The 17893-nt window shown below is 39.2% G+C and overlaps 1 protein-coding gene across 1 annotated transcript in view; it reads right to left on the bottom strand.

Moving 5' to 3' along the window:
- ANO6 (anoctamin 6) overlaps positions 1-17893 on the bottom strand; it is a 71364-nt gene that overhangs the window by 38374 nt on the left and 15097 nt on the right. Inside the window, exon 2 of the mRNA XM_059471706.1 lies at positions 6044-6120. Coding sequence (XP_059327689.1) covers positions 6044-6120 — 77 coding nt within the window. The remainder of the gene's footprint in view (positions 1-6043; positions 6121-17893) is intronic.

Genomic DNA, 17893 nt, shown 5'->3' with positions numbered 1-17893 from the left:
AAGCACTCAAAAACATAAAAGTAGTAATAGTTGTAACTTTTCTTTCCACTGCAGCTTTTAGCACATTTTCTGATATAACCTGTCCTCAGGATAAAGAAAGACATGGAAAAGAGTAAACATCAAATCAAGTTTTGATAGAGGAAGATTTGATGGTAATTTGTGTTTGCATAATTTCACTGAGTAGTTTTCCTTTAAATGTAGTCTTTTCTAAGGTTAAAAAAGCAGTGATAACTGGATTATCAATAATAATTTATCATATTAAAAACCATATATACAATAGTTATAAAAAACAATTCATAAAATAAAATCTGCCTGTTAGCCAGCATTCTGACTGATAAATTTACTTACATAAGTGTTGACATTCACATGTATAACTGTTATTGTGTGCATACACCTTTATCTCTCTCTTTCACACACTATGCACATATAAATTGAATATAGCTGAAATATTATTAAATATTGGACTGCATGAATTCAGATACACAGAAGTTTATACTTATGGAGCTAACTTCTTATATGTAATCTCCATTGCTTTTAATCACAAGGACATTGTTCAGTTGGCCTTTCCATGGACACTTTATATATCAATAAAATAATAAAGAATTGACTCATGAAGCCTGAATACTTAAGAGATCAAGATTTAGACCTATAAAAATAGATTGTTATGTAGCTCATAATAAATTAAATATTGCTCAATTAAAATTAAGAAGTAAAATGTAAAAGAGAAAGTAATAGCCAAGTTTCCAACAGCCACATTAACTTACATATGTGGTGTATTTTGTAATCCCTACTGGATAGTTGGTAATGAAAAATCATATATTATTCAACATAACTACCCAGGGGAAAACAGGACTGGAAACCAAAAAGATGTAGTGTACTTTGAAGTTAGCATTTCCTTTGAGACAATGTTTGTTTTGTTTTTTTTTAATATGTAATATTATTTGACAGTTTTACAAATGTTACTATCATACCAAGGCACACAAGCTTGCGTGCATAGACAAATTAATGGGGCTGAAATTTCAACACATAGTTTTTTAAAGTATCAGTAGCAAATTACAGCCCCAAATAACCAACAGGCCCATTGGCACCTCTTCTAAAACACAGGACTATTTACTGCACTATTTAATTTTTTAGCCTTGGCATAAAGGCATTTTTAAGTACCGATGGGGGCAATGAGTTGTGCACTCTAATGTTTTAATAATACTCTAATGGACAGCAGGTTAATACTGATTAACACCACTAATAAAAAAATATATATCTATGTAGCTGTGAAATACTAATTATACTTAGCACACAATCTGCAGCCTTTAATAACTGTCCAAGAGCTGCACAACCAACTGCTGCCTACCAGGGAACTATCAGCTGCTTTTTTAACAGAGGGAATCTGAAGGAGAGAAGGACCTGGTCATGAATAAAGTTTTTTGTAACACTGAGGTTACACTTTTGTGGGTTAGTCTAGAGGCAGCATGGCCCCGTCCATGTGGCTGTACCTCTGTGTTTAAGTTTGGAGCAGGTCAGATCAGAGCATCACAGGCTCTTCACTCCAGAGAATGAGACCGGAGGAGCCTGTGGCAACCAAAAGTGCAGAAATGTGTGCAAAGCAGACACCACCTCCTCAGCACCAAATGCTTCTCCACAGCCCCACTGCTGGGGCCTCAGTGCCAGCAATGCACACCAGGTGGTGGGTGTGGGATCCTGCTGCAGCTGGGACGCGCTGCACTGCTGCAGCCACACTGAACGTGCTGGTCATAAGCAGTGCCATGCCATCAGTGCCAGAAGTGCCCTGCCATGCACTCCCCTTCCCTTCCACACCTTATCCTCCTGCTCCCTGAGTGTGCTCCCCTGTGGCCACCTTGGCAGAGGAATAAGGAGCTTCCTGCCCTCTGATAATCCAGCACAAGCCATCACCAGCCAGCAGCACCAGCTCTCCCAGACCCGGGACACAGCAGCACTTGGGAAAGGGCAAGTGGGACAGGCAGACAAGCTTGCCCCAGCACAGAAGGCTGAGGGAGCAGTTTTGGCTTCAAAAGCCCACCCCATGGCAGGTCCCCTCAGCCCCTTGACTCAGAGTTCATCAGGAGGGAGATTTCTGCATGCCCTCCTCACTGTAACCAGGCTGGCAGGTGTCTAAGGGAGCTGCGGTGTGTCACTCAGAGCTGCTCCTGTAGCCATGGCTACACACGGTGCCTGCAGCACATTACAGGAGAATGTGCAGGCAAGAGAGCTCCTTTCAGCAGCAGCTGTGTTCCAGAGAGGAAAAATGGCTGCACTTCCAAGAAACCTGCCCCACTTTTCCAGGCTTCTTTAGACATGATATAGTTAAATATTCAGTGGGGATAATGGTGGGATGGGCAGCACAGAGACAAGCATGAAGAAAAATATGTGCACAGGAATTGCAGCTATTTATTGTTTACTATACCCTGAACAAGCACAGTATTGTAAGCTGGATTTTTTAAATAACAAGAGATTCTGCAGGAATGATTTAGCTAACTGGAAAGATGGTATAAGTGCTTTATTTTGCCTGCAAGAGCCTTTGGTGTGACTGTCAATAGCGCCAAATGTAATCATTACTGGAGGGATAAACTGCTTGTCTACAACCTCACATAATATTCAGATATGCTTCAAAATAGCATCCTGCAGCATGCCAGTGAATAAATCAGTACTAGGAAAGAGGAGAGCAGAGCAGAGCCTGTGTAACATTGCCTCTGCTGATAGGCACCTGTAAAAAATCCTCCCACAGGCTCAGAGACAGGCACATGGGGGATCTGCAGGCTGCACTTCAGTTGTGGGTTTCATGACGGGGAAAATTTCAGAGTGACTAATTAGGAGCACAGTTATTTCTCTCTGTCTGCTTCAGGAAACTTGAAAACAAGTAAATAAAAAGAAAACAATCTATATTACCGGGGTGTCAGGAAACATAATTATTTATAAATGACTTTGAGATCATCTGAAGAAAATGTTACAGAAGTACAAAGTTCTTCTTACTGTCACAGCCATATAAAAAGATTTTTATTGCTTTAGGTTCTGAGCAACCTATAGAGACAACTTTCTACATTAAGACCAACACAAGCATTTATTTCTGGATTATATTGATATATATAATATATGAGATAGTACTGGAAGATGTAAGTTTATTTGCATATTGCATAATAATGTTGGTCTGTCTCTGGAGGACCATAAAACTGCTGTGCCTTTAACATTTTCCTTTATTATTCATATTTTTTAATAACAGAGGACTGTTTTTATTCTCTTTTTAGCAATAATGTGAATATTAGCAAGCACTTCATCAGAAGAAGGTTTTTTTTCCTTTTCCTCAACACTCGAAGGAATTTCAGCTATGTAACAAATTGAAATAAACTGAAACTAAAGAGAAGTAGCAAAAATATGGGGTGTCACTACAGTCATGCATTTCTGTCAGCAGAAAGCAGCTGGTAACTGGCCAGGCATTGGGATGCCTCGTCCCCTGAGCTAAGTTTGGACCAGACACCCACTTGACTTCCTGTCTGAGCGTCAGGTTGCTGCTGCTGCAGGAGGAATTCCAGTCACTCCTGATTAGAGAGAGACCAAATGGCCTTGCTTTTAAAGAAAATGAAGAAAGTGCTCACTGAGAACCTGCTTTTCAGCAACTCCCATCATCCATGGAATGCAAGAGCTGGGAAATTCACTCTTTTGAGCTTCCCAGAAGCCTTCTTGCAAAAGAAATTGTATGTGAGGGGCAGCAGTAATAGAAAGTTTGAAGAAGTTAACCCTGCAGATATTCACTCTCAAATTATTGTTACATGCCAACTCAAATTATCTACCTACAAAGCAGATAAGCTGCAAAATGAAACACTTCAAGGAAAAGCCTTGAATTAATGAATTAATGTGCAGTTTTGTCTTCCTTGTATGTGTTGTTTATGATATATTATTAAATTGTAGCATCACATACCATATTTCTGTGCTCCCTGTAGTAGCTATGAAATACTCCTTATTATTGTTTTCATTTAATGTCTGGTAGGTTTTTTTTGGTTGTTTCTTTTTGTTTGTTTGTTGGTTTTTGTTTGTTTGGGGGGTTTTTTTTGCTTGTTTGTTTTTTTGGCTACACCTCATTTAAATAGCTCAAATGCTTAAAATAAGGATTTCCTTCTGACTATGCTTTTGGTATTCTCCTCATAGAATCTCAATGTTTTGCAAATGTTGTGAAAATTTTACAAGATCCTCCAGGACAGAAAGCAACAGTATAACTCTCATTTTAATGGTCATAAGGCATCTAAACATCAACACCAAAACCTGTTCACTGTCTCCTAAGTTTGGAGCTACAGCTTTATACAGCAGGACAGTGACGTCTTTCCAGAGAGCTCAGCAATTGTCTCTCTTCAAAGAGCAATACACTCAATTCCAGGTCCACGTGTCACTCTTCTGCAAATGCAAACAGGGCCATGATGTTCTCCTTTGGCACTCAGGAAAAAGAAAATCTGGCTGCAACTCTATAAGTCTTGCACAAAAATCCTTTAGCAGGGATTACTCAATTATCTAGGACTGAACTCAGTTTTTCTAGTGGTAAGAGCCTTTCATTCCTTTGATGCAATTTCCTGCCACATTTAAAGCTTTATAAAGTACCACAAACAATATCCTCACAGATTTTTGGCTTTTTGGAGATAATTGTCCTATTCATGTGCCAAATGAGGCAGGGATCCTGTGGCAAACTTAGCTTATGATCCTGTAATTAGAGAAAGCAGCATAAGAAGAACAGAACTGTTTCTATTAACCAATAATTTACTTAGTTTTGGCTCCTCAGAAGAACTTGCAGAATCAAATCAAGTTTCCAGAATACTTCTGGCTGCAACACATGATCTAAGTTTAGACAAAAGGCACAGTACTTCCCTTCTATTCAACTGTTTCAGATCAGGCTTCCTCTTCAGCCTCTGTTTCTAGCTACAATTAACTAGAAACAATATGCAATAATGCATTTAGCAGAGGTTCAGCAGCTGTCAATTATATCTTTCTGTCTCCTCCAACACACTGAAACTATCTAGATCAACAAGGAGGACTTGACCCAGAAGGAGCAGTGCAGAAATGCTGCTAAAACTGAGAAGAAACTACAATTGCTGGTAAACATGAGTTACCAAAAATAAAAATCAATGTTGACCATCAATTTTCAGTAGAAATAAAAATAAATTCTACCAAGACTGTTCAGAGGAGACTGTTCTAACCGCAAGGTACATGACATTCCAGCTGTTTTGATGCTATTTCACTTAATAAAAATACATTAAAAAATCAATGAACCACAAGGAGACTCCAAGAAGGATTTTTATAACATCAAAGTCTAGGCCCTCATTTGGGAAATGGAAGCTCTTGATTGCACCTCATGCTTCAACAATGTTTAAACAGCTTCAAATGAACATGTTGCTGCAAAACACAGGGTGAGGGGAGATGAGGATGTCTACCTCCCAGAAGGAAATTAATTTCCAAAGTTACTTTGGATATTGGCTTTTTATGAGATCTGAGGCAGGGGTTCTTGTGCTAGAGTCAGCAGCCTGCTAGCTGCAGAAAATCTTAGGTGAGCTGGGAACCTGGAACTTTGGACAAAGGCAATGGACACTTCCAGGTCTTTTTTTTTTGTCTTGTCTGTTCAGTCTCTGGAGTAAGGAATTTCTTAGTGTCTCCAAGCTTTCTTAGAGCTTTCTTGGGTACGTGTGTTTATATGTAGGGTGTGTTCAGAAACATTTATTCTTGTACACACACACAGAAATCCTGTGCATTTGTGAACAAAACTACGTAGAGAGAGGAGGTGAATGTGTATGTATCAGTTTACAGTGAGTTTATATGGGTCACTAATAACTGAGTCCAGTGCCTGTGACAAGCTGTGCTTTCAGATCTGAGCCAATTACTTCAGGTGCCTTTAGGGAAATGGGGATTACAGCATTGCAGATTTAATCAAAAGATGAACTGCCTATGATGCAAATGCAAAGGAATGCTAGTCTTCTGGAAGAGCTACTGGACTGCTGCATACCTAAAGAGAGAATTTTACAGGTATTCACAGTTAAAGTAAACAGGTACCCACCCATTCAGGTGTGTGAAGGTTTTGCTGGTCCGGCACAGTTCCGTAAGTGGGAATAATCACCTGGTTCAGTTCCAAGACTAAAATTAAACATAAAAAATGAAAATGTGTTAGCATTTTTTGTGTTATGGCTTTTCATGGGTTTATAGTTTTAAAATTATTTTTTATTAATGCTTGGTGGAGAAGCCAGTTAATTGCACTTATTTAGTGTTTCAGAAATGGAACAATTGTGTGTCACACTTCAGTTACAATCAGCAGGTGGCAAGAAAATGAAACACCAGGATGACAAGGTAATGCTAGGAGAACATTTTGGCAGTGATGCATCCCTACAGTGATGCAAACAGCATCCCTTTGCTAGTATTTTACTAGTTATTTAGGGTTCCAGAAACTCCAGGGACATTGTAGCAGAAGTTTATTTTTCAATGAATAAAGGTGTCAGCACTGGCTCCAGCTGTGCCTTTAACCCTAGCTCATACTGGCTGTACCTGTCAGGCAAGAACAAATAACAGTAGCAAAGAAGTCTTCACGAGGCTTGGAATGGGTGCTACACAGGTGTGATGCTGTAACATTCACTCAGTAACACATAACCTAAAAACACACATACAACTTCAGTGGGTATTGATGCCTCAGCTACTCCTCACCCATTCCATCAGAACTTGTTAAAAACGAACAACCTGGAAACTGAACTGGTTTCCTGATATTACAACATGAACTGAAAATGACTTTGTCAAATATGCTACTGCCTGAAGCCATTATCAAGCATACTGGGAATGCTGGCTACCAAATCAAGCCCCAGATAACACACAAATCCATCCTAATAAAACTACTGGAAATAAGGTGCAGAAGCTCTACAATTGCTGCAAGGTATTTGCAAGGTTTTGTTTCTTCACAACTATTTTTGTTTCTTAAGGAGAAGCCAGATAATATCCTGAGGCTGAAGATAACATTAAGTAGCTGAAGGGAGCAGGCTGCTTCCTGCCTATGCATGACAGGCAGATGGGGATCCCATCTGTTATTTTTAGATCCTTAAATCTGAGACATATCTTAGTTAAGTCTGTCCTGTGCTGAGGAAGGGCCATGGATAATGCAGGTACTTAAATGCCAGTGTTGTCTGGAAAGGATAGCCTCAACCTACCAAAAAAATACTATAATACTAAAAGAAGTTCTCCAGACTCTAAAATAATTAGCCTATAGTACTTTTAGAATAGCTCAACACCCATTAGATACAAACCCAGGAAAAACACAACTGATATGCCTGGTTATGTTTTGGTTTAGTTTAGCTTTTTTTTGTTTGGTTTTGGGGTTTTTTTTGGCTTAAAACCTTCATTGCTAAATGGCCACATTTTCAAGACATTTTAAGAAGCTTTTCTTTTTCACTGATGATGCTCATTTATACCAGCTGAAGATATGTCAAAACTCAGAACAATAGCACAACAAGATTACAAATCAACAGAACTCTCTCATGGCCTCCAAGCAAAAAATTCTTGTTTAAGTACCCCTTCATAGAGTTTGATAGGGACTCAGTTCCAGGTGGTGTTGTCAGTTTCCAGATCTCTGCTCTGGTGATAGTAAATGCTCCAGGGAGAAGACAAAAGCAAGTCAATTAATTTTTTCTGAAATATTAGAGCCATAACCCAAAGGTCTGTCCAGTTGAATAATCAAGGTCTGTGAGCTCTCAACAACATTAAAATGTTCAAAAACATTCCCAGAATTAAAAAAAAAAAAAAAAAAAAAAAAAGAGAGATGGAAAATGTGGAAAATGTGGACTAGTGCAGCATTCAAACGTCACATGGTGAGACAATACATTCAGACTCAGAAAACACAAGCACCTCTCAGCAGCTACTGAAAAATTGCTGAGCATGTGCATCATTGTGGTTTAATGGATTCAGCTTAGACTGGGGTGAGAAGGGAAATATATAATCTCAATGTCAGTGTAATGGACATCTCCCTGCATTTCCTTCATTCTTTATTCTCTGTGTGGACACAAAGATATCCGGATACAAAGTATTTCTGAACACCCACAGAAGAAAGAATGTTTCTGCCCACATGTAATGAATGGGCAGAGGGAAGCAGAAATATAAGCATCTTGTTTTGAAATATAAACAGCTGCTCTGAAACTCTGTGTGCCATTACACAAAACATGCAGGTGTTGACACAGACATGACAACTTCCAGCCACTGAACTGCAGAATCAGGAGTTAAAGTTGCCTTTTTGCTAAGTAACCACACCCCCATCACCAGTTCTGTCTAGAAAACCCTTCAGACAGAACTGAAGCTGGGAACATGGCATTCACAAGAATTCCAACTCTCCCAAACCCTGATGGATCTGGGGCTGGTCAGAAACATCTCTGTGAAATTTGTGAGTACAGTTTGCCTCTGCATCAGGCTCTCTGTCCAGGATACCTTCCTCCTGATATGCTGAATGTCATGGAAACTTTAAAATTGGGTCTATATTTAACACCTTAACACATTTGTACTTGAAATAATACTCAAGGGAGTCCCTGGGTTATTGTCCCTAAGGAAGAACTTATGTAAAAGGGGCCTGCCACTCTCACCTCTCATGAGACAATAGCCAAGAACTTCTCTCAAGTTAATCACAGCTTAGCATTCATGTGAATCCAAAATTACAAAGCCTTGACACTACTTGAATGGGTACTTAGATAAGATTTGTTTTGACAGTGGTTTGCAAGGGCAGCTGTGCCAATTTGTGCAGTTTTTATCTGGAAGAGACCATTCTAGTCTCTCAGAAATACAAAAACAGTACTGCAAAACTCAGCTTTGCCAGAAAAAGGTGCACCCACACAAAGTCATTTTATACCCCCAAAATCACTTAATTTATTTCTCCTCCCTCCCCTCCAGCATTAGGGTAAAGTCAGTTTTAAGTATGGAAGGAAAAAAACCTGCAGCATAAAAGTTTGGTGCTAGACACTAAGAAAACCCTCCAACAGCAAGAACAGTAGAAGAGAGTGCCTGGGAAGGCAGGTGAGGTCATGTGAGGTCTTTAACATCAGAGATTATTTAGCAGAGATGAATTAAATACCCTGGAACAATTTAGGCCATGCTGAATCTGGCGTCACCTTTATGAGGTTGGCCTGGAGGAGCTTTCGAGGTCTCTCCCCAGCCCCAGCTTCCTCTAAGTCTGGTCCTAGTGCTCTCATAGTTATGTCTAAGGGCGGCTGTGCTCAGGTTTTATTCTAAAATAATAGTTCTTCTTACTGATATCTTCTTCAGAAATGTTACCACTCCTGTTAATATTTGAGTTACAGTACATCGAGGCTGGATGTTTGTGTTCTACCACCCAGCCAATTAAAGCAAAGGAGGTTCAAGGGAACAAAGAAATCTACTGGCTTTGTGCCAGCATACTCTGATTTTAATTGACAGATACATCAAATTCTGTCTTCAAGCAATCCAACAACATATGCTTTTGTCAGAACACTTAACCTAATTTCTTTCTATTGTAGTCATAATTCTGAGTGTCTGCTCAATGATACCAGTTGGTCTTTGATCTAGTCCTCTCAAAAGATGCTGTTGTAAAAATTCTAAGTACTGAAAATGTGCAAACTGCTTTACAAGAACATCTCGGTGGTATTTGAGCTGCCAATTTGTCAGGGGTATTTCCAGCTGCCTGGAGACTGTTCTTCAATGCAGGACACTGAAGTGAGCTGTCACCACCTCACACCTTCCCTCAAATATGCCTATGCAGAAGGACTAAGTAGTCCATGTTAATCCCACACTACTTTTTTATAACCTGTGTGTATCCCTTCTTTTGGCCAGGCCATGGGAGATGAATCCTGCTGTTTATTCTACCAGTGATTTTTAAAATGAATTTTCTCTACAGCTTTGCTTTTTCACAGGTAAGCCAGAATTTCTGACTGGATTGAATAAAGACAAAAAATTCCTTGATAGCCAACGCAAAATTTCCAGTCTTTTCATTAGTTAATTGTTATTGACAGTGGATGGTTTTGTAAGTTCGGTGATTTCTCATTGCATAATTCAAATTTAAAGGCTTTAATGATCATTTCTACTAGCAATCTCTACCTATAGGTGAGAGGCTATGGCCTACTGATAATCATGGATGATGATCTGCCTTTGTAAAACTATAAAGAAGAATTCAATATAAAGAAATAAATCTTTCCCTGGGGTCTGAATAGCAAAATAATGGAAGCTGTCCAAAGCACATGCAGTAGGGATGAAAGGATTTTTTGCATCTGTAAATTAAAGAGGACTGAGAATGAAAAAAAGCAGTATCCAGAAGTGAAAAATGATGCTGTCCAAAAAAAATTAATGACAAGAAAACCACAAAAATGTTGGATAAACTGATGTTTGAAAAGACCACTGGGCTTGGCTTTGTAACAAGGACATTGTCAAATGTGCCTGAAGATGCCAATCTTTTTGTGACAAAGAAATTCTATGTATTTGTTATCACTGATTTCCTCTCAAATGAAAACAGTCAGAGGCAAAAAAGAGCTGCAGCCCTCTTTTGGCTTGTAAATAACCTGCATGAACCCAAATTAGTAGGCACCAAATTATTCTGAGAGGTCAAGAAGATTTCACAACACTAAACTCATAGTGCCTGGTATCTAACAAGCCTGTGAGGCATTGTTAAGGACAAGATCTCAGCCCTGGCACTGAACATGGTACCTCATGAGCAACCAAGAATGCAAAGCCAGGAAGTGACCTCTGGAATGCCCAGGCTTTGCTGCTTTGCTATGGAGATCACATCACCTCTCACTTCCCACAGAGTTTTGGGAGAGTGATGACAGTCTCTCACAGAATTTTTAAACAGTCTAAATTCTCTTCTTACAGGGAGAAAAATAAGTTAATATAACACTGTGCTCTCCGAAGTACAAACCCAATGTGCTCAAGAACATCTGCTCAGCCCCTCAGTGGGACTTGCCTGCAGCATGGAGTTCCTGTTCCCAGAGAGGGAAGTTTACAGTGTGGTTACAGAAAATGAGATGTTGCAAAGCCAGGCCACAGTGCTGGGGCACAGCAACTGCTCTGCAGTACTGGTCAGAAATATCTCTGCACGCACAGAGCAGCAGGTGGGAATGCAGCAGGGCAGGAATGGGCAGCAGGCGTTTGCTGAAGGAGAACTGAGTAGATGGTATTTCAAACCCCCACTCAAGCTTCCTCACAGTCCTGTCCTCACACAGCCATGCCTGGAGCAACAACAGTCACTGCACACAGAAATGTGTGAACACTGTGTACACAATTGGACACGCTCAGGTCGCTCAGGCCTCAAATAGATTGCAAAGAAAATCAGTATAATAACAAAATACATCACTGACTGGAAAATATCAGGAAATATTTACATGCAATTTTTATCTGAATTGACACATTTCCTGACACATTCGACAGCACTATCACCACATTAGAAAAGAAAAAAAAAAAAGTGATTAGTAAAGTCTACGTGTTCTAATGAAAATCAAATGAAAAGATCATATCATGTTTGCCACAGTGAGGCTCAAATAACTGGATGGAGTCAGATTGTTCCCATCTGCTGGGATGAATAAGAAGATCCAAAGACTGTGGTCTTTGCCCAGATGCCGATTTTTCTTGACTAGTGGTTCTCTGGGCTATGATATTTCCTCCATGCACATATGAGAGCAGACATTATAAAAGTATCAATGGTTTCACCCCATCCCACCAAATACTACTGGCTTGCATCTAGTAGCATTCATTCTGCTAAGTTCTGTGATTAGAATATGTTTAAATTAGTTTCATTTCATACCTCATTGAAGAATGATTTGATAATTTCTTAGAAAGAAATTATTCAACAATGAATTGAAAGTCATGCTACTAAACCCCACATTCTTCACTTTCAGAAAAATTAAGTATTTGGAGAGAAATTAAATTATTTTTATATCAAACTATGCTTTATAACTTATCATTTACAGTTAATAAGAGATTTACAAGCTGCCTTCCATGTGAAAGTCTTGCTCACTTTGTGTCACCTGCAGCCTTACAGCATGTGAGAAACATGGTGACAATTAGTAATGTTAAAATGTAGTAATGCCAAAATGGCTTTCCAGCTGTCAATAAATTACATACTTTGTACACTTGCATAGAGCAGATCTGCAGGTATCATCAAACCAAAAACCTAATCTATGCCTCATAATGAGGAAAACATTGATTTTCATTTCAGAAGCCCGAGGAAACCTAATAATGAAGCTATAGATGCTGCTGGAGAACAAAGGAAGTGAAATGGCTGTCTTGGAAGATGATTCTTTCTTGTTTGAAAGACTATTCTTTCCATTAAGTTTTCTTCTTTTACAGCTGTGCAAACAAAGGATGGGGACATGTGGAATGACTTTAAAAAATAAATGCTCTTTCATGGCTAACCCTAAACAGGAAAACATTCAGTTGGCTATATAATAGAGGCCATTGCAAGTCTGGGTCATTGTAGTTCACCAAAAATAATAAAGTAAATGGCAGGCAGTTATAAAACCAAGAAATGTGACTTTGTGGAAATGATTCTGCTGATAGTAGTACCTAAATATTTAAGAGATACTGAATTGCAAAGTTTAGGGGGCTCAGTAATTGTAAAACAGTTCTTATGTGTTCAGAACTCAAAGAGGGCCAATTGCCCAAAATCTGCGGCAAAAATCCTAAAACATTTCAGTGAGACCTGGACTAGCCCCAGCCTCAGTTTCAGAAACAAAACACTGGGCTAATTATGTTTTAGTTACAATTCTGTGATTTCAGAGTAATCTGCTGAAAAGCCAGTGTTGGCTCCTGTTTCTCACTGCTGCAGTGCATGCCAGAACCAACCTGGCTTCATCCAGTATCCACATCCAACTCCAGCTGACCGTAAATCACTGCAGAAATTCAGCTGCTAATTATAATATTCCACATGGTTTTTCTCAAGCTAAACAGTTTACTCACGTTCAGTTGGAATGGCTGTCAGAAAGAATTATTTTGGCTCTCATCTGTCAATAGGCAATTTAAAGATAAACAGCCTTTGGTTTTAGAATGTATTAGCGTGTCTACCTGCTATAATTTTAAACAATATTTGGTATGCTTTTCAGTGTAAACTGATTGTATGCATGGCAAACACATGGCTTGCTTTGTCAAAGTAATGGAATACAGTGATTAAGTCAGTAGGCACCAGGCTGATATACTTTTCAGGCATTAATATCAAGTCAGACTATGGGCTTGAATCATTTTCTCTTCTCCACATATATTTTTTTATAATTGAGTAAGTAACTTAAATATATTAAAATGATGAAACAAACAAGCCTTCTTAAAATTTTCAATTAAGGGCTGCTGTGGTTTAATTATATATGGAATCAGGTAGAAAACTACTGTAATGTTGACTGCCAAATGAGCCTGTTTCATGATTGATTCTGTCACACTCCTACAAACTGAGGCATACTTAATGCATATGTATTTCATTTCTTTCATTTTTAACAATAATGAAAACATTATAATTCTTACTGTCAAAAATGTAGGTTCATAGTTTCTAGAGCAGACAAAAAGAATGACCTCAGTCACATTAAGAACATAAGGCACAAGGGATCAGCTGGGTCACTGAATTCAGCACCAGCTTACAGACAACTTTGACTTTTAGCTCTGTTAGAAAGTTCTGAGAGAAAAATTTCTTGACTTGGAATAATCTCTTTTAGCCTGAAAAAGGGATCAAGAAGAACTGGCTGCATTTTTTTTCCTGTTGCAGTAAATAAAATCCAGGTTGCAAAGGGTGAGATAGACAAATTTTAAGAACCCAAAGGGCATTAGGACAGATTTGCAGAACATAGTAGGCATTTAAAGTTACAGATAAATTCTTGCTGATGTATTCCAAAATGCCCAAGCAGATTGAGAGTTTTTAAGCCAAATTGTATCAATCATAGCATATGGCCCTTAATGACCAGAATGAATCAATTTCATTAATTGATACACCAATTTCATTATTATAATGAAATGAAATTACTAATGTTTCTCTTGCTTAATAAATTATTTTAAATGCAAAATGTTTCATAAATGTACTTTTAAAAAAGTATACTGCATCTTTAAGTCAACTAATAAACATATTTTTCTCTATGGTATATTAACTCTACTTACCAACAAGATGCATCTATATACAAGTTTAGAGTAAATAGGAATTATCTAGTAGATTAGAAAGAAATTATTCATCAACAAGTGGAAAATCAAAGAAAGTGAGCATTGAGCCATATACTTGCTGAAATTAATGTGTGTCTATGGAATTAAAGAAGAGATGTAGGCCCCTAAAGCAGGACTTGGGAGAAATCAAAACATTCAATTCCAGAAGTACAAACTGAAATAATCATTTTGCAACTGCTGGCTAACAGGAATTTCCTGCCTTACTGTCAGGTTACCAGGAAATTGCTATACCCAGACTGGGTACAGCCCCTGTGGTGCCCTCGGAAATGTCATTACACAGTAGAACACAAGGGGTTTACTGCCTTAGCTTCTTTACCAATAAACAAGAAAAACTTCTTTTTCTAAGAGAGCCATCAAAATAAAAATTCAGGTTGCTCCATATTACAACCCATGAATTAAATCAGTAACTACAATCATTCCTCTTTGGTTAATGTGGCTCTAATGGCTTTCAGGGTTCTTCTGAAAAAGAAAATTATAGAGAGATGTGGCAAGCAAGCAGATCAATAAGACTCCAAACTCAAACTCATGAACACTGAAATAGTTCTGGTTCAAGACTCTTTGTCATTGCAGATCCTCATTCTAAAGACACAAAGGAAAGGACTGGATAGACACAAAGGAAAGGACTGGATCCTGGTTTTTCTGTTTCAGAATTTTTTGTGACTACAAAAAAGGTAAAAGGTACAGTGTAATACCACTTGATCTAGCCCAGGAGATGTAAGCAGATTTTAAGGCAAAGAAAATAATTTTTCAGTATAAACCCCAAAATTTTTTCTCCAGGACCCTACCTTCTTTTGTATACAAGATGGGGCTGCAATGACGATGACTCCAGGTTTGGCTAAGTAAAACTTGTCTGTCTAGAACTTTGAGTAATTTTTGTAAAAGCCAGATAGCATATAGGGCTGTTGGAAGATTGAAAGAAGAAAGATTATCTCCTTGTCAAAGAATTTGCATACAGCCGCAGAGAAGGGGCCTGTGTCCCTGCGTCAGGATGTGATACACGTGGTGCTGAGCAAGCTGCTCAAACAAGGTTTGGCCCAGAGTTTTCAAGCCAGCTGCCCAGGGTGGTGCTGCCAGGGAGCTCAGCACTTCTACAGCACAGCTGGGCGCTTGTCACTGAGAGAGACCATTTACAACAGCATGTAGTGACCAGGGGGAATGGCTTACAACTGAAAGAGAGAGTGCTTAGATCACATTCTAGAAAAAATCCTCTGCTGTGGAGGTGGTGAGGCACTGGAACAGGTTCCCCAGAGAAGCTGTGGATGTCCCATCCCTGGTTGTGTCTGAGGCCAAGATGGATGGAGCTCTGAGCGACCTGGTCCAGTGGAAGATATCCGTTCCCATGGCAGAGGGGTTGGAACAAGATGATCTTTAAGGTTCTTTCCAACCTAAACTGTTCTATGATGGTTCTATGATGAAGTGTGGTATGGTATTTATAATGGCGAAAGTGGAAAATGCTCTTGTTTCTGAAAAATGTGTCCCAAAGCTTTTGGCATTGGTGAACATTTTTAGACAACTTTTTAAGAAGAGCAGGGAGTTTATAAACTATAAACACAGAATGGGATTAAGATCTGACTGTACAAAAGTGGTTAAAAATTAATTATTTTCTTGTGGCCCTGCAGAAGATGCATTCCTGCCATTGCAACTGCACTGGATTCCTGCCAGTGCAATCTGGATCTCTCTGTTCAGCATCTTGTGCTTGCACAATCCATTCAGATGTGTTTTACCTTCCCCACATCTTAGTAATCACTTCAGCATCCTACATTCCTGTGAAAAGAGCCTGAAACTCCATGACTCCCTAAAAACAGGAGTTTTAGGCAACCTGACACTGACATCCCTGTTGGATATAGCATTCAGGTGTGGCAAAAGCACCATAGAAACACAGAGGATGAAAAAATGAAAATGTTCTGTGCAATGCTTGGATAATTTGAGTTAAACAAGATATGGAGCCATGCTGTTTATGAGGAAGATAAAAAGAAATCTGCAATTGCTACCAGTTTACTAAATGAGGCAATGGACTTAAGAGGAAAAAAAGAACAATGATTGTGTACATAAACACTGTAACTTGCATTTAAACAAATGGCAGGGAAATGGAAGTTGTCTGGGCAATACTAATGCTGACACTGCCTAACTTCTAAGTGCTTGACTTCATAGCCTTAATGTTAACATTTTTTAGTCATAATATATTATTAGCTGCAACCAATTAGGGATGCTATGGCTCCTGCCGGTAACTGGTAAAATTTGCATTTAAATACGGAGAAAGATTACTACTGGCTATACTGTATAATTTAATTATACAGTCAGTTTAGAAATGAAATTCTATCTGAAGCATTTGAGTGATTCCCTTGAGCAGAAATGATGTAATAATTATTGCTGCAATTGGCATGAGGAAACTTTGCTGAAAGTCTAGAATTTCACCTAATCAGGCAATTTGATTAGTGGTCCATACGCAGCAGCACTCTGTGCTGCTGCAGAGTAATCTCAAAATGCACTGCAAGAAAAGTAATCACAGTAACTATGGACACTTTTTCTCACGGATCAAATTTATTAAGTTTCAAAAGTCAGTTCAGAATAATGTAATTAGTGTAAATTCAATACCATGATGGAAAAACCCACAACCAACCAAATATGGTTGGTTTAGCTCATTACAATCACCATGAATAAAAATTCTGGTTTCTGCTGAAAATTCTATTTGTGATGCCCAGTAACTGCAGCTGGTAAGGTCTGACAGCTTCGTGCCAGACAGAAGATCACATACCACAGACCCTGTGGCTTTGAAGACACAGAGGTTTCTAAGTTCCTTTCTGGGAAAAGAGGCATTAACAAGAAGGATGCATGTGTGCACACAGCTTTCTAATAAAAGTAGTGTGGGCAGTCTGATGGAAAATAAGAATACGCTCCTTCTGCCTGGCATTGAAAAGTCCACTCTTCAACTAAAACTAAAAAATAAATGCATATGAAAATACCAACTCAACAAATTTATACACAAATACATTCAAAAAACACAAAGGCAATAAAAGCAAGTTCTAGAGACAGCACAAATTTTTTTCCCTGGACTTTGAAAATACAGAAATAGAAGGATGTAAGATCCCAACAGCATTACAGTCTCGTAACAAGACAAGGATGGAAAAAATTAAGTATATTTCTCTGGAGAGAGAATGGCACGCTGAAGACCCTGGTCATTTTAGTCACTGGTGAAGAGCCCCCAGGTTTAGGTGACTGAATGGACAGATCAACCACTGCACATTCACAGGCCAAGCCCTGAGCTTAGGCAGGGTTGACAATTAGCTTTCTAAAGTGATGCCACCATCAAGCCCTGCCTTTGGCTGCAATCAGCCTCTTGTTGGGATGGGTGCTCTGTCATCTGGTTTGTAAGCCCAACTGCTGGCTTGTCCTTTCTGTCAGATGATGTCACACTACTGCCTCGTGGTCATTCAGCTGCAGGGCTTACTGCTAGCTCCTGGCCCTTGTCCTTGGGCAGAATGCCTGCTCCCAGACCCCAGCTTTATTTCACAGGAGTCATTGGCCTGCATCTTGCCTCCTGTGCAGCTCTTACTGCCCCTTTTCACCAGCCAGTGAACACTCAGGCTGTTCCCATGTTTTACACAAGGTCAGTGGTACACCCAGCCCAGCCTCCAGGCCCCAAGAGAATCCAGTGGTGCTTTGGGTCAGAACCACCATTCAGGGTCCCAAAGTGTAAAATGAGGGCACAGAGGCAGGGAACCTCCCACAT

Source organism: Ammospiza nelsoni, chromosome 5 (genome assembly GCF_027579445.1).
Source record: "Ammospiza nelsoni isolate bAmmNel1 chromosome 5, bAmmNel1.pri, whole genome shotgun sequence".
Taxonomy (NCBI): Eukaryota; Metazoa; Chordata; class Aves; order Passeriformes; family Passerellidae; genus Ammospiza; species Ammospiza nelsoni.
Note: the sequence above shows the minus strand (reverse complement) of the source record. Positions and strands in the feature narration are given on the sequence as shown.